Source organism: Vipera ursinii (assembly GCF_947247035.1).
Source record: "Vipera ursinii genome assembly, chromosome: 10".
NCBI classification, from domain to species: domain Eukaryota; kingdom Metazoa; phylum Chordata; class Lepidosauria; order Squamata; family Viperidae; genus Vipera; species Vipera ursinii.
In genome coordinates this window covers 5,977,270-5,995,240 of record NC_139520.1, presented here as the reverse complement: position 1 = coordinate 5,995,240, position 17,971 = coordinate 5,977,270, and the positions used below count along the sequence as shown (strand labels likewise).

General features: G+C 42.9%; 1 protein-coding gene across 1 annotated transcript; it reads right to left on the bottom strand.

The window, feature by feature from the left end:
• DNAAF1 (dynein axonemal assembly factor 1) lies at positions 1-17,890 on the bottom strand. The gene is made up of 13 exons (XM_083370681.1): positions 17,593-17,890; positions 16,622-16,729; positions 14,568-14,691; positions 14,179-14,270; positions 13,524-13,745; positions 12,466-12,632; positions 11,063-11,184; positions 7,904-8,094; positions 6,723-6,974; positions 3,949-4,055; positions 3,731-3,802; positions 3,163-3,511; positions 1-415 (listed from the first exon to the last, which is right to left on the bottom strand). Exons 1-13 carry the CDS (start codon positions 17,717-17,719, stop codon positions 354-356), a joined length of 1,995 nt encoding a protein of 664 aa, XP_083226807.1. The 5' UTR covers positions 17,720-17,890; the 3' UTR covers positions 1-353.
• Between the last annotated feature and the right edge of the window lie 81 nt (positions 17,891-17,971).

Genomic DNA, 17,971 nt, shown 5'->3' with positions numbered 1-17,971 from the left:
CCTTTATTGAAGCTGAGTCACACCTAGAAAGACATCCAAAGAGAAATATGCAAACGGCAACTTAATAACTTCCTGTCCCAGAAGGCACAGAGCGACAAAACCGAAAAACGTTTGGATTTTAGCAGGACGAAACACAGCAGACGAGACTTAAAATTGCCGCCCTTTCAATTTAGCTGCGTCGTGCTAACAGAACTACGAAAATTAAACATGGATTCTACGTTTAAATGTTGATGACCTGCCACAGAGGCTTGCTAGCTCCGTACCACACGGCAGCTCTGGATGCCCCCAGTCCCCTGTCCAGACCATCACACATGTTTGCAGTCAATCAAGAGAACCTCAGGTAGGTGAAACCATTAGGGTGCATCCGACACGTGTTCAGCGTCTTCACTGGCTTCTAACACGGGCTGCTCTGCATCTGTTAGGAGGCATAAAAACACAGCTAGTTTTCTTAGCATAAGCAGGCCAAGCCACGGCCTTCCAAAGGCGTCTCAAAAGAGGGAGCCTCTTCCAATTATTTCGCTTGAAGTGACTCCACAGGGGCCGTTGAGATGATTCAGAACCTAATTAAGCAAGCCAGATCATTTCTGGAGTGATTCCCCAGCAGAAAAGACAAAAATGCACATAGATCAGCAGGCAAGCCAGAGTCTTATGCCTTCCCTTCCATCTTGGTTCTCGGCTCGGCTTCAGAATCTCGTAACTCCTAATCAGGGTGGAGTTTAGGCACTGCCTCAAACCTAATCCAATTTGATTTGGCCTTAAGATGCCTGTGTGAACCTAGTCACTGTGGTTTGCAAAGCACTTGATATGGCTTAGTCTTGACTTACATCTTCACTTTGTCACTTGGTTCATTCAACAAAGCGTGCTATAGCACAATGTGTGAGTCAGTAATGCAGAGACTCGGGCGTTTGCTGCCGATTTCTGAAAGATTTTGATAAAAGCAATATATTATCTCATCCTTGAAGTGGAATAAAGCTGGCAACCTTCATTTCCTTGTCCCTTTGCAGCTAAACCTCTGCAACTCGCCCTACATGAGGCTATCTTCGCTGCCGATTTCTGAAATATTTTGATAAAACCAATATATTATCTCATCCTTGAAGTTGAATAAAGCTGGCAACCTTCATTTCCTTGTCCCTTTGCAGCTAAACCTCTGCAACTCGCCCTACATGAGGCTATCTTTGAAGTTTTGGAGCTGCAGCTGGTGTAAAATGATACAGCTGTGTTTATCTATTGTTTTATACTGTACTTTATTTATACAAGCAGTCCTCGACTTGCAACAGTTCATTTAGTGACTGAAGTTACAACGGCACTGGAAAAAGTGACTTAGGACCGTTTTTCACACTTGCAACGGTTGCAGCACTCCCGTGGTCACGTGATCAAAATCTGGACGCTGGGCCACTGGCTCATATTTATGACGGTCGCAGTGTCCCGGGACGATGTGAACATTTTGTGTGACCCTCTGACGAGCAAAGCTAATGGGGGAAGTCAGGTTCACTTCACAACTGTGTTATTTAAAAGCTGCGGTGGTTCACTTAAGAAGTGTGGCAAGACAGGTCGTAAAACGGGGCAAAAATTCACTTAACAACTGTCTCGCTTCGCAACATAAATTTGGGGCTCAATTGTCATAGGTTAAGGACTACCCGTAGAAGAGCTACAGTGGTTACTGGTTAGTCTCCAGACCCAGTTCAAGGTGTTATTAGCTACATAGGGTCCCGGGTGCCTTTAAAAGCTCTTTATTCCACGTAAAATCTGCTTGGATGAGATGAACAAGCAGAACGGGTGGGAAGAGAACCGCCGTTTTTCAGGCTTTCTTGGAATTTTTCAGGCTTTCTTGGAATGGTCACGAAATGCTGCTTTATTTCCGGAGCTCCTCCTCCATCGTGGAATGATCATTGCTACTAATTCCAAGCCTCGGGAGCCTTCCACGGTGAATTTTTATGAGTTGTGCTAATTTCTTACTTTTTTGGAAATTTAGAAAAAGAAACACCTGACTTACTGATTTGATACTCATTGATGGGTTATTTTGCTATAGACGTTTTTTTTACTAGTTATAAGCCGCTTACAGTCCGAGATTGAAGTGCTGTGTATATTTTTAAATAAATTAAAAGGTATAAATGCTGGTTGATTCAATCTTCTGTTCAAAAGTTGCCAGGACTTGGAGTTCTTATTTTTGAACACTCTTTCTATAATACACTTATGTTTGCTGACCGATGCAGCTTTTACAGATCCTATGTATTGCTATTGCACTGCTTTGCTTTGTGACAAAATAGCCTATGAGCTTTTCCAAAGGTGAACTAGATCTTCAACCAAAATCTCAGAAACAATGGAGTGTAATCCCACGCAGACAAGTTTATACAACACATTGATGTGGTGGCTGGATTCACTATTCAGTACTGCAATATGTCATAATTGGTTGGTTTAAGTTTTCCTTACCTTACTAAACCCTTGTTTTTGGCTTAGTGTTGTTTATTATTGTTATTCGTACCACCCTTGTGTTCCCCAAAGAGCCTGCAGGTCATCATGTCTTGTTTAGTAAGCCATAATTGAACCAACCTTGTTTCAGCCTGCCGTATGAAACCAAGCAATGAAAGCATCATCGAAACGAGAATTTTATTTTTAAAGAAACATAAGTTAAGCTATATAGGTGTCTGAAGTTCAGTCCTGGCAACCAGGCATTTTTTTTCTTCCTATTTTTCGTTTGAAAACTTTTGCTGCTTTTCAGAAGAGCTTCTTCAGTCTGAAGCTTCAAAAAAGAAAAGAAAAAATTCCAGTTGCCGTGGCTGAACTTCCAGATAACGATGACTGAGAATTTTCACTGACATTTAGCTTGTACTTGGACCCATGCTAGAAATGCAAGCTAGATCAGGGGTCCCCAACCTCGGTGCCGTGTAGCCCATTAGTGGGTCATGAGGCATTTGCAATCAGGGCGCGGAAATGCCAGGCGAGCATGCGCATGGGAGTCCCCACTTGTGCGGGCAGCGGGCGTGTGCACACCTGCTCCATTTGCGTGAGCGGCAGGCACACATGCACGACCCCCCCGACACCCGACCTATTTCAGTCAGCAGTTCTGAGAGGAACTACAGTTACTAAATGGAATTGTTCCAACATTACTTGACAGCCGCAAAGAGATGATTATGGACACGGGTCACGGTTTTGTAAATTTACCTAGGCAAGGTGATCCAGGCTGAATCTCTCCATTTTTGGCACCAGCTGGAATCCGTCCATCTTGAGCACATTGTGAAGGCTCCAAAGATTCAGGAGTGACGTCTTCAATTAAAGGTCCTAGAGGTTTCGCTTGACGTTCCTTGGTTTTCTCTTGCGGTGCTAGAAGACCTTGGACAACTGGCCCAATGGTTTCTTTGACACCAGCTTCGGGTACCGTGGGATCTTTTGAAAAAATGGAGTTTAGGACTTCCGATGTTAGCGAGTTGTCGGAAGTGGTGGAGTTTCCTTCCACGTAGCCTCTCTCGTGGCTGGTTTCAGAGATCACTTCAATTTTGGGAGGAGAGATTCGCTGTGGAGGCAAAACAAATCGCATATAACGGATTTCTTTCGACAAACATACAGTCCTTGACTTACGACCACAACTGAGCCCAAAATTTCTGTTTCTAAGCAAGAGAGTGGTTAAAGTTGTGAGGGCCGTAAACACAACAAAGCCAATTTTCCCTCCCCCCCCCCAAAATTTTTTTTGGGACAGTTGTTAACCTTAGAAGAAGAAGAAGAAAAAATCCACCTTTTCAGTGAAGACGTCTTCCTTCAGTGAATCTTCACCGGAGGTATCTATGTCTTCTAAATCGGGAAGTTCCTGAAAAATATCCCAATGTTTATTGAAGAAAAATGGCTTTTCAAGAGAATGCGGTTGGTAGGGAAGGGAAAGGTCGCGGAAGGCATGTTTTCATCCCGGCCCTCCACTTCTTTCCCATCTTCCCTATCCTGCCGGTTAAAACTTACATCAAGGAAAAGTTTTTCTGGCACGTCCAACGTAATGGGTTCAATATCTGCCAGGTCAACGCATTCAGTTCGCAGCGGCCCTTCGGTAGCGAACCTGTAAACTGATTCTAAAGAAGAAGACAAAAACCTTCAGCATATCTGGGCCGGAAACCCATTAGCCTCAACCAGGGCTTTTTTTCTCATAGAATGCTCAGAACGGAGTTCCAGCACCTTTTTTGGATGGAACCTTGTAGGGTAGGCAAGGCAGGTTGTATGACATGTGTGAGTTCCGGAACCTTTTTCTTTTACAAAAAAAGCACTGGCCTCAACACCTTTAACCTCCCCCCCCCGCAAGGTTTAGATTTGGGGAAAGGAAACTCTCAAATCCCAGGGCTAACCTCTCATGTTACTGTTCAGTTGTGCAGTACAATTACACCCAGAGTCGCTTTCTGTGGGATGGCCACGAAAACGTGATTGATAATCAATGAACGACCTAATCTTAGCTTTAGGTCTGATAAGAAGTTGCTAGAGTGACCCTGGATGCTGAATAAATAGGCACAGAATTGGGTGTGTGTGTGTGTATGTGTGTGTGTGTGTGTTTACGGACAATAGTTTCACAATGCTGCCCCCTAGTGGGGGTAACCTAAGGTCCCTTGTGCCAAGGCAATGAATGAATAAGATTGATTTACTAATCTTAGCTTTAGGTCTAATAAGAAGTTGCTAGAGTGACTCTGGATGCTGAATAAATAGGCACAAAATTGGGTGTGTGTGTGTTTACGAACAATAGTTTCACAATGCTGCCCCCTAGTGGGGGTAACCTAAGGTCCCTTGTGCCAAGGCAATGACTGAATAAAATTGATTTGCTAATCTTAGCTTTAGGTCTGATAAGAAGTTGCTAGAGTGACTCTGGATGCTGAATAAATAGGCACAGAATTTGTGTGTGTGTGTGTGTGTGTGTGTGTGTGTGTGTGTGTTTACGAACAATAGTTTCACAATGCTGCCCCCTAGTGGGGGTAACCTAAGGTCCCTTGTGCCAAGGCAATAGCATGGATTAATCTATTATTGGGAGTTTTTCTTTTATTCCCTTATTGCTTCACCGTAGGAATATTGAAGAGTAGCATCCGTTCCACATTTGTAAGTCAACTGACCTAGTTCATACTTTTTGAGCCAGGCTGCATATTGGACCATTTCAGATGTTATGCTACCTGGCTTAACTTGCAAAATACAGGTACTCCTTTGACTTACGACCACAATTGAGCGCAAATTTTCTGTTGCTAACATTTTACGACTTTTCTTGCCACAGTTGATAAGCGAAACACTACAATTGTTAATTTAGTAATAGTTAAGTGAATCTGGCTTTCTCCATTGACATTGCCTGTTGGAAGGGGCAAAAGGGGATCACAGGACTCCGGGACACTGCGACCGTTATAAATATGAGTCAGCTGCCAAGTGTCTGAATTTTGATCATGTGACCACGGGGAATGCTGCATCGGTCACAAGTGTAAAAAATGGTCATAATAAGTCACTTTTTTTCTGTGCCGTTGTGACTTCGAACAGTCACTATATGAACTGTTTATAAGTCGAGGACTACCTGTATAAACCTTTGCAATGCAACTTACTAATCTATTATTTACACAAAATACAAATTGCATGAAAACGTGTAAATTTTGAAATAACGGAAAATACTTGCAGCTCAGACTTTAGATTTTGGCAGTGGTTTGCTCTCCTTGCTTGTTTCAATTTATTTTCTGGACGTTTCGTTACCAGACTAGGTAACCTCATCAGCAGGATTCTCTTGTCCTGTTCCTCTTCCACTTATATATATATGTGTCTCGTGTGTATTTATTGAAGCCTGGCATTCTACCAAAAGAGCAATTAACAAGCGCATTGATTTAGATCCAGCATATGAATAGCTGAGAAACCAGACCGTCCGAACGACCCATCAACAAGAGAACCAATCAGCTGCTCAGAATTTAAATGTAGCTCCAACTGAACAAGCATGACCAGCTGAACCACACAGGTACTGTATTTTCTGGCGTATAAGACTACTTTTTAACCCATGAAAATCTTCTCAAAAGTCAGGGGTGTCTTATAGCCGGGTGCTGAAAATTTAGGGACAGGGCTGGCTGGAAAACCTGGAGCGGATCTCCCATTTAGTCTGCGCAGGGAAAGCAGGACCAATTGGAGAAGAAGCTGCAGTCTGTGATTTTTTACAGGGTTTATAGGGTTTCCTGCCTTAGCAGGGGGTTGGACTAGATGACCTCCAAGGTCCCCTCCAACTTATTATTATTATTATTATTATTATTGTTGTTGTTGTTGTTGTTGTTGTTGTTGTTTAATCCACTTGCACTGTTTTATGTTTACATGTTTGATGACAAACAGCCTTATGTTTATAAGTGACAGTTTTCCTACTAAGCACCTGCATGTCATAAGCATTTGAATTAAAATTACCATATTAAAATAAAATCTGATGTTTTTTAATTTTTATTTAGTGTGCGTTGGAAGAGGGCTAGTCTTATACGGCGAGTATAGCCCAAACCCTATAATTTAACAGGAAATGTAGGGGGTCGTCTTATACGCCCAGTCGTCTTATACGCCGGAAAATACGGTATAAGCAAAAGAGGACAAGAAAATCCTGCTGCTGCTACTGTTACCTAGTACGGTAACGAAACGTTCAGAAACTAAACTGAAACGAGCTTGCCAAAATATGCACATTTACCATGCTGGCTGAGGAATTTTGGGAGTCCAAGTCCACAAGTCTTAAAGCTGCCAAGTTTGAAGATCCCCTGCCTTACCTTTTTCAACAGGGGTGAAGCCAGGAGCCGCGTTCGAGTCCGGTTCCTGTGCTTCCGGCTGGTATGGATCTTTCTCTGATCCCCTCAGCTCATCCCCCAAGATTTCCTTGGCAGCTATTGCGTCTTCCTGGGCGCCCAGAGTTGCTTTCACAAATTTCTCAATCTTCTGCTTCGTCTCCAGTGGTTCCGAAACCCCCGATGTCTCCACTCCATTTTCTGCCAGGGCACCGTTGCTTGAAGATGGCAGGCTCTCTAGAACGAACCAGTTAACAGATGAAAAACAAACCCTGGCCGGCCAGCAGGCTTAATTCTTGCATTTGTTGGGGGGGGGAAATAAATAAATCATAAACAGAAGGATGATTTGTCCTGGCTTCTTCAAAGGAAGCCAAGCTGCATATTAAATATCAACTAAACACGCAAACCCAACCGAATTAAAAGCAGCAACAAAGATATTGAAGCAAGAATATTAAAAATGTCTCGTGAGCTTTTAGTGGCACCATTTGGGGATGATTTGTCAAGGAGGAAAATGAGGGTGGCAAGGGGAATTTGTTTCTGCCACCCAGAGTTACTTTACAAGGGAGATGGGTAGCACAAACATTTAAGTAAATTTAAGTAAATGAGGACCCAGATTGTTGGGGGCAATTAAGCTGACTTTGTAATAATGCCGCTTGGGGGGTGTGAAAGCCCTAATAAGCAGGCATATACATAGAATGAAGGCTACTGCTAAGCTTGTAAGCCGCCCTGAGTCTTTGGAGAAGGGCGGGATATAAATGGGATTAAAATAAAATAAATAAATAAATAAATAACATGAAACCTCAGCCTTGGTGGAGCAGTGGGCTAATGCCTCCTTAAGTAACACCAGCTGCCTGCAATTAGTGCAGGTTCGCATCCCACCAGGCTAAAGGTTGACTCAGCCTTCCATCCTTCCGAGGTAGGTAAAATGAGGACCCAGATTGTTGAGGGCAATTAAGCTGACTTTGTAATAATGCCGCTTGGGTGGGTGTATGAAAGCCCTAATAAGCAGGCATATACATAGAATGAAGGCTACTGCTAAGCTTGTAAGCCGCCCTGAGTCTTCGGAGAAGGGCGGGATATAAATGGAATTAAAATAAAAATAAAATAAATAAATTAAAACGCGAAGGGGTGGCCTGGAATGCACCCTGCTTGGAGAAGTCACAAACCTCCTTCATCCTCTGAGCGCCTCTCTCTTTCTTCCATCTCCTTCTGTTTTTTCCTCTCTCTGGCTTTTTCTCGAACGGCAGTGAGAGCATCGATGCTCTCTTTTATCTTCTTCCTTTCTTTCGATTCCCACATTTCCTTTTCTTTTTTTTCCGCTTCACGCCCGCCAGCAGCCCAGGCCTCTGCACAGGCTCTGCAGGGGGAAAAAGAGGATTTCCATCGGATACCCGGAAGCGTGTTTCAGCCATCTACAGAACGTGCTGTTGTGATTCAGGGTCAGCCTGTGGGGTCGGCAGTTGGGTCGGACGACTCAGAGGAGGAGGAGGAGGGGGGTGTTGAAGACCTTGCTGATGATGGCTTTGAGGCTCCGCAGAGCCCTCAGCCAGGCCCCTCCCACCTGGACACGACGGAGACCCAGCTGTGTGAGCCTGACAGCGTGGATGAAGATGACCCACAGCTGGCCCTGTTCAAGGACGCCCGACGCAGGAGGCAGTCAATCAGGAGTAAACAGAGGAAGGCAATGGGGCACCTCTGAAGGAGGCAGAGAGAGGCCACGCCTTGAACTGTATTTAAGGGGAATGTGTGGGAGGGCTGGTTTGCTGAAGGCAACCGCTTGGATAGTCCTGTTTCATAGCTCCTGTTTCATGGTTGGTGTCTTGTCTTGCTCTGTTTTATGTTAATAAATTTGGCAGGCTTTATTCCAGCCTCTTGCCGTTTGTAAAGGGGTTGTCCCTGCTTTTGCTGCAGGGCCGGTAGCAGGCTGGTACAGAACACGTGCCTACATGGTGCCGAATAATAAAGACTTGGAAGGGACCTTGGAGGTCTTCTACACCAACGTTTTGCCCGTGGCAGGAGACTCTAGTCTACACCATTCCAGACAAATGGTGGTCCAGTCTTTTCGTAAAAACCTCCAGTGTTGGAGCACCCACAGCTTCTGGAGTTCCAGTGTGTTTCAATGTGGAGAAAAGCCAAGTGTTACATTTAGGTAGGAAAAATCAAAGGCGCAGTGTACAGATTGGGCAAGACCTGACTGAAAAACAGTAACTGTGAGGGGGACCTTGGAGTCCTAGTGGACGATCGCTTGACCAGGAACCAGCGGTGTGCAGCCGCCGCCAAAAAAGCTAACACAATCCTGAGTTGTTTAAACAGAGGCGTAGAATCAAGATCACGCGAGGTATTAGTATGGCTTTATAAAACCCTAGTAAGACCGCAGCTGGAGTACTGCAGCCAATATTGATCACCAAATCACAAAAAAAATATTGAGAGTTAGGGAAAAATGCAGAGAAGAGCAACTAAGATGATCAGAGGCCTGGAGACTAAAACATACGAAGAACGGCTGCAGGACTTGGGTTTGGCTAGCTAGTCTAAAGAAAAGAAGAAATAGAAATACAAAAAAAAATGGTTGCAGGATTTGGGAGATAAAAAGGACTAGGGGAGACATGATAGCAGTGTTCCACTATTTGAGGGGCTGCCACAAAGAAGAGAGGGCCAAACTATTCTCCAAAGCACCAGAAGGCAGGACAAGAAATAATAATAAAATATTTATAAAAAGAAACAATAGCTGCAAACTGATCAAAGAGAGAAGCAACCTGGAATTAAGGAGAAACTTCCTGACAGTGAGGAGAATTAACCAGTGGAACAGCTTGCCACCAGAAATTGTGGGCGCTCCATCACTGGAGGTTTTTAAGAAGAGACTTTTCTGAGATGGTATAGGGTCTCCTGCTTGAGCAGGGGGCTGGACTAGAAGACCTCCAAGGTCCCTTCCAGTTCCTATTCTATTCTATTCTATTCTATTCTATTCTATTCTATTCTATTCTATTCTATTCTATTCTATTCTATTCTATTCTATTCTATTCCACTGATGAATTGTTCTATCAGAAATTTTCTTCTCAGTTTTAGGTTGCTTCTGTCCTGGATTAGTTTTCACCTGTTGCTTCTTCTCCTATCTTCATGTGTTTTGGAGAAAAGGTTGACTCCCCTCTTTTTTGTGACAGCCCCTCAAATATTGGAAAACTGCTTATCATGTCTCCCCTGGTCCTTCTTTTCATTAAACTAAACATACTCAATTCCAGCAACCGTTCTTCATACGTTTTACCCTCCGTTTGATCTGTTGTTTTTGATTAGTTTCTTAATTCTTTTTCTTGGAAACCTATTCCAAATATTTTAGCCTCCAGCCCTCTAATTATCTTTGTTGCTCTTTTCTGCACTCTTTCCAGAGTCTCAACATCTTTTTTATAATATGGTGACCAAAACTGGAGGCAAGACAAGAAACAATGGATGCAGTATCTTTTTTATATAATACGGATGCAGTATCTGTTTTTATAATATGGTGACCAAAGCAGAGACATCACCCTGTCAACAAAAGTGCGTATAGTCAAGGCTATGGTCTTCCCAGTTGCAATGTACGGCAGTGAAAGCTGGACCATAAAAAAGGCTGAGCGCCAAAGAATTGAGGCCTTTGAACTCTGGTGCTGGAGAAGACTCCTGCGAGTCCCTTGGACTGCAAGGCGATCAAACCGGTCGGTCCTAGAGGAGATCAAACCTGACTGCTCTTTAGAAGGCCAGATCCTGAAGCTGAAACTCAAATACTTTGGCCACCTAATGAGAAGGAAGGACTCACTGGAGAAGAGCCTCATGCTGGGAAAGGTTGAGGGCAAGAGAAGAAGGGGACGACAGAGAATGAGGTGGCTGGATGGAGTCACTGAAGCAGGAGGCGTGAGGCTAAATGGAGTCCAGAAGAGGGTAGAGGACAGGAAGCCCTGGAGGAACATTGTCCATGGGGTCACGATGGGTCGGACACGACTTCGCAGCTAACAACGACTAAATCTGCATGCAGTGCAGAAGAGAGGCTTCTTGGCTTGCTGTGCTGCCATATTTGCATGCAAGGAGATCTAACGGTGCGCTGCCTCTTTGGAGGAAAAATGTATCTCCAGGTGCACCAGAAGGGAGACATTATCTGGGGACTGTTATGTATGAACAAGTCCTTTTTGTTTAGCTTCAGGGGTTTTGTGCACTGAATATTTACACTGAGTTTTCAAAAAAAAATCCTTTGTTATTACTTGATATACAAATGTGAACTGTATCTGCAGTTAGAACTAAATAGTTATGAATCTTTTACTAGTGGGGCCGAGAAAAAATAATAATCTCCTTGCATCTTTTACCTCTCCTTTGGAAAAACGGGTCTGTCATCCAGATACGTCAGTTGTTTTAATCGGATAGTAAGCGTCCTCCTATAGTTAGCTATTTTCTTAATGACTTCATTTCCCATTAGGTTCAACACACGCTGTAGAGGAAAACTAGCAGTTTTAGGAAACCATTGAATACATTTTGAGATGTTGACTTTCAGCGACTGATTCTTAAGCATATTTCTCATTTATTTTCATGCATTTAATGCATTTCCTAGCCATGTTATGAATGCATAATGTGCAGCTCTCAATCGCTTATTGTATATAATGTAATCCCATAGCTCACCCTGTTTATACATACTTTTTTTTGCTGGTATTTTTTTAATCCCATTCTTTGAAAAGCATCACTTCTAGACGTAAATGTTAAGTCCAGCAACCAAAAATAAGGCCATGTTAGCATGGGAGATGTATTATGTGTGGGCCTGCCTCTGAAAGCATTTGAGGAAGTAGCAAATTATTAAACCGGCAAGTGAAGGTCACAATCTTGAATGCTGCGTGAGCAAGGTGAGTCAGCTTGGGAGGGCAGCTTTTAGTTTGTAGGGCAGGGGGGTCATCAAACTTGGCAACGTTCGGACTTGTGGACTTCAACTCCCAGAATTCCCCCTGCACTACAGAACGGTTAATGAGAATAAGACCATACAAAGTAAGCTCCAGGTCTCTCCCTCCCCCATCCCGCTCCCCCCCCCGCAATTATCCTTGGCCTCCTAACCTTGTGCTTTGTCCATCTAGAGCAGCAGATCCCAACCTTTCCTATACCCCGCACCCCTAGAACACTTCTGATATATTCTCGCACCCCTTACAAAAGTTCGAAATAACGGCAACGAATTATGCATATACACTATAATTTTGAAAACCCAAGTTTTCACTATAATTTTGAAAACCCAACCCCCCCGGAATATCGTCTTGCGCCCCCATGGTTGGGAACCCTTGATCTAGAGCCGTAGTGGCGAACCTATGGCATGCGTGCCACCCCTCTGTAGGCACGCGCGCCGTCGCCCCAGTCCTAGGCCTTCAGCTGGGTTTTATAAAACCTTTTCGCTTTAGACCTCTGCCGCCGTGTGCAAAAAAAAAAAGGTTCATTCAATCAATTTCAACTTTTCGCGGGGAAAAAAAAGATCTCTCAAAGTTGGAATTGATTGATTGAACTTTTTAGTCCCAGTGTGCCATTACCATCGCAGCCATGCCCACCCAATGGGCCACACCCACTCAATGGGCCACACCCACCCAATGGGCCACACCTACCAATGGGCCACGCCCACCTGGCACCCAACAATACATAAGTGGGTTTTGGGTTGCAGTTTGGGCACTCGGTCTCTAAAAGGTTCGCCATCACTGATCTAGAGCATGCTGGCTGGGGAAAGAGCTGTATATTTGCTTACCAAATCAGGCATGGTTTCCAGGACATCTAAAATATGAGGATCATCCAGCTTATTGTGAGAGAGATCAAGTACGCTAATACTCGGGCATTCCTGCAAGTGCTGTATGTCTTCCACTGTTTGTAACATATTGTGAGCAATTTGCAGGGTGTGAAGAACTTTCAAAGAGGCTGTTGAAAAATAATAGTAGTTAAGATTAAAATGCCCCTAGAGGATTTCTTCTGCAAACTGTCTGTAACGATCATTGTGGCTGGGTTTTATTTGCTCTTAGTAGCATTGTATAGCCTTGCAGCTGTTAGAAAAATACTAACAATCCTGAGGTCTTGTTTTCCAAATCAACTTATATTAGAGCGAGGATAACAAGATGATAGACTCATGGCTGCCAGTTTTAGACACCAGGGCAAGATAGTCGATTGAAGTGCAAAAGGAATATTTAATATGTATCGTGGCTATTTTTCAATAGAAAAAAAAATCTGTACTCAGGGTTGAACTGTGAGTTTTGCTGGCTGGGACTGAAGTCCAGCTCTCTTAAAGGGACCAAGGTTGGAAACAATGGCATTGTTTATTGAGTGAATGTAGAAACTGGAATTTGCAGGACGTAGTTAATGGCTTAGTATGTTATGGGAAGCCAGCCAATTGTGGTTATTTTCAAAACGTGACAATTACTGTGATGTGGGATTCAGCTAACGGTCTACCTTTAAAAAAGGGCAATTTAGAATTAGATTATCTGCTGAGGAAACAGAAGGGGTGCATCAAATATCACATATTAGGTGCTTCAATTTACAAATCAGAAACTATTATGGCTGTTTTGCTCTGTTTTAGCACCTAGGCCTGTCTATCTATCTATCTATCTATCTATCTATCTATCTATCTATCTATCTATCTATCTATCTATCTATCATCTATCTATCCATCCATCTATCTATCTATCTATCTATCTATCTATCTATCTATCTATCTATCTATCTATCTATCTATCTATCTATCCCTGACAATTCCAATGCAAAATTATACCATCTTCAAATAACAAGTCTTAATCCCTCAAAAACAGAGATGCTTACAGAGATTTTCAATGGTCTTTACATAATTGTTGCTGAGGTTGAGAGAATCCAGTTTTTGCAAAGGTTCAAGGTTCTCAATTTTATGGATCAAATTGAGTTGCAGATAAAGGCAGCGCAGGTCTGTCTGCGCAGTCAGGTTCTCAATCTTTGTCAGGCCATTGCATTCCAGCCACAGGCACCTTAAGCCGGTATACTCTTCCAAGTTCTCCAAACGATCAAATCCTACGAGAATTGAAAGGCAGAGAGAATGTTAAAAAAAAATGCTCGTTGGGAACAGAACGGAGGAACGGCTAACGTGTTAGGATGGGGGAGCTGCCATGCAGCCCTCATTTGATCAGAAACCCTTCAGCTTTCCCCAAAGAATGTTACCCTTCAAATTCCCCCATGTAAGGTTTAGGAAAGACTTCATAACGAGGGTGAAGGTTTTTCTTCTCCAAGCTTGTGGGTTGGCTTCCACACGTTTTATTACCAGACTAGCTAACATCTTCAGTGGAGTTTAGGGGACCTCATAACACAGCAAGAATTGTACATATTGCGCTTCCTTCCTTCTTTCCTTCCTTCTTGCATATGTATTATTCTACTTGCTCACAAATTTCTTTTTTTTAAATGCCCAATTATTTAAATGTATTGTAGTTTCAAGCATTTGGCTTCTCACCTTTGTAATGGAGATAGAGGGTGTCATTCAAGCTTGGGGTCACATATAACTTGTGTTGTTTGCAGAGGTCCCTCAACAGTTTTTTGGTCATCCTAAAATATTAAGAAGAAGTGTGAATCCTAGGATTATTCAGAAGAGAGTATATAGCCGGGAGCAGTGCACAGATGTATTTAAAATTCACTACTTGCCAATGGCCCAGTCTTAAAACTTAAAATTTTGCTAAAAATCTGCATCAGGAACTTGATTTAATTATGGGCAGGGCCAGCAAAGATATAACACTTTATCCTGGTTCACTCTAACAAGTAAAATAACTGACGGAAGAAAGTGTGATCGTGCTTTTTTTGTTTTTTCTCTTAAAAAGGGAATACCTATTAAAAAGAAGAACTTACCTCAAGCCACATTTGTTTAATTCTGATTGTCCAGAGGGTGAATCAGTTACTGGCTTACGATTATTATTTGTCTTAATAGTCTGTTGATCGGGGTCACTCCCAGAATTATCTGGTTTCAGTGGTGCTTGAACATTAAACATGACATGTAAACATTCTTCAGAATTAAACATTCTCTCAGATCCGAATGATTCAGTTTTACAATGAAAACTAAAATCCAATCTAGAATCCAGTGCGTAAGCAAAGATTGTAAAACATCCTGTACACAGGATAATGTAACTGGTGTATCATCCTGAATTTCTTGGTGAAAAGTGACATGAACATACTTTCATTTTTTTTAAAAGAACGTACAGTACCTTGTGTTAAGGCTATCTCCTGTTCTTGCTATATAAATGCAGTTTCTGCTTTTTAGTAGGAGCCAGATATGTAGAAATTAAATTGGAAAGAATCTGCATGCATACCAGCTGTACGTTCATGCAAATCAATCTGAGTTTTTACATTATCTAGACCAGGGATAGGCAACCTTGGCTCTTTTATGACTTGTCGACTTCAACTCCCAGAATTCCTGAGTCAGCTGACTCAGGAATTCTGGGAGTTGAAGTCCACGAGTCATAAAAGGTTGCCTACCCCTGGTCTAGACTGTGACTGTGCACACAATCAGACTATGTCATAATGCACCTTATTCCTTACATGTTGTTTATTCAACAAAACACGGTTAAACAACGTATGTGTGATATATGTAACATGGGGGAGTGGTGGCTTAGTATTTAAAGATGCTGAGCTTATCAGCTGGAAAGCTGACAGCCTGAGTTTGAGACCTGAGTGCCGCCTGATGGGGTGAGTTATTTTATTTATTTATTTTATTATTTATTTATTTTTATCCCATTTATATCCCGCCCTTCTCCGAAGACTCAGGGTGGCTTACAAGCTTAGCAGTACCCTTCATTCTATGTATATGCCTGCTTATTAGGGCTTTCGGCCCCATCTCAAGCAGCATTATTACAAAGTCAGCTTATTGCCCCCAACAATCTGGGTCCTCATTTGACCTACCTCGGAAGGATGGAAGGCTGAGTCAACCTTGAGCCTGGTGGGACTCGAACCTGCACTAATTGCAGGCAGCTGGTGTTACTTAAGGAGGCATTAGCCCACTGCTCCACCAAGGTTCCCATTATTTGCTCCTGCTCCTGCCTATCTAGCAGTTCAAAAGCATGCAAACGCGAGTAGATTAATAGGTACCACTTCAGTGGGAAGGAACAGTGTTCTGTATTCCTTGGCATACAGTCATGCTGGCCAAATGACCACAGAAATGTCTTCAGACAACGCTGGCTCCCTTGGCTAAGAAATGCAGATAAACACTGCCCCCTAGAGTTGGAAATGAATGGATAAGGGGTCAGCAACCTGAAACAGTGAAAGAACCAATCGGAACCGGTTCCCTCACAAAAGGAAAAACTGGGAGCCGCAAAAAATGTGTGCGCATGTGCGTGCATGCGCAGAACAGGGTTTGACTGAAGAGTGGAGCCAAGGCGAGATATGCACCTACCCTGCATATTTGAATTGATTGGTTGAACTTTTTTAGTCCCACTTTTTATTTTTTTGGACTGCACATGGGAGAGGACTGGGAGCCGCAGGAGACGGCTGAAAGAGCCGCATGCGGCTCCGGAGCCGTGGGTTGCAGACCTGTGGGATAGAGGAAACCTTGACCTTTATACCTAACGTATGAACACAGCCTTGATTTGTCAAGTCTTGGGAACAAAAAGGGGTAGGCTGCTATATTGTGCTAGCCAGGGCTTTTTTTGTCATAAAACGCCCAGAACAGAGTTCCGGCACCTTTTTTGGATGGAACCTTGTAGGGTAGGCAAGGCAGGTTGTATCACATGTGTGAGTTCCTGCACCTTTTTTTTAACAAAAAAAAAAGCAGTGGTGCTAGCCATTGTAGAAAACAGAATACCGGACTAAATGGAAACCTCAGCTGACCCAGAAAAGCAAACCTTACCTCTTAAAAGTGCTTCTTATGTTGTAATGGAACAGACTGAACAAGAATGAATGGAAGAAATTACCTGGTTCTCCGTTGCTATAATCAACATCATCACTTTTCAGTTTTTGATGCTCACAGCTAATATCGCTTTCTACCCCTTGCTCTCCTTCAGGCAGTTGAGGCTTTTCTTCTAAGAGTTGGAGAGACAGAGACAGTCAGTAAAGTGCAGGTGTTGAATTATGCTGGCATCACCATCAAATAGCTGAGTGCCCCAGAAGAATATTTTTGATGCCGCTTCACGTCAGGTGAGTCAAGTTCCATAGGAATCAAGACTCGTGCAATAATGCAGGTCTGCATTAGCTGCCTGTGAGGCTATTTCCTGTTAGTCAGAGCGTGAACTGAAGCTTTTAAAAAAATGAACTTGCAAACACGAACTGAAAAGGAGCCTGAAATGGCTAGAAAATGGAAAAAAACTGGGTCAAGTAAGTTACCGGTATATTTTGTTCACTTCTCCATGTTTCTATGACTGAGAAATAAAGCAAGGGGCTTGTTTGTGGTACAGGTTGTTTTTAAATTACAACCGGTCACTTTATGACCGTTTGAAGTTCTAACGGCCTCTGAAGGGGCGCTTTCTAGTCTGCAAACAACTTCAAAGATGTAAGCCAGGGAGAAGTAAACTGAATTATAGCCTATCATATGTAAATAAGACTCAATCATTCAGGCCAAAAGTATCTAGAATGATTAAATCATGGCAACTGGTCCAAAGTTTATTAAAACCTGAGACGTTTCATTACTCATCCAAGTAACTTCTTCAGTCAAAATGGAATTTTTTTTTGAGCTATAGCTCATCATGAATCACCAAAGTTATTTTAGCACCTCTAGTAGCTCTTTAGGTGCTTTAGGGACCAATTGTAATGAAATAGGAAAAAATTAGAGAGCAACATTTCAGACCGATAATGTTTGCAAGTTAGCCAATATGCTTTATCAATACCTCATGGTATTGATAAATGCTAAAACTAGCATTTATATCCACTCTTTTCTTGGATCCGCTACCTGCTTTAATTAAGCTGTCCCCATTGCTAGAAGGGCTGTCTTCCTGCTCAGAGTTTTTTATTTCTTGGTCATTTCCCTCTGTTGCAACAGCCACGCCTAATCCGGTTTTTTCACTGGGTGGGTGCATTTTCAATTCTGTCCCCTAGAACAGAAGACCAGGCATTTATAACAGGCTTTATAGGTAATCCTCAACTTACAACATTTTGTTTAGTGACCATTGCAGCATCCCCATGGTCACATGATCAAAATTCAGATGCTCTGGCAACTGACTCGTATTTATGACGGTTGCTGTGTCCCAGGGTCAAGTGGTCCCTTTTGTAACCTTTTGACCAGCAAAGTCAGGGGGAAGCCAGATTCACTTTACAACCAGGTTACTAAC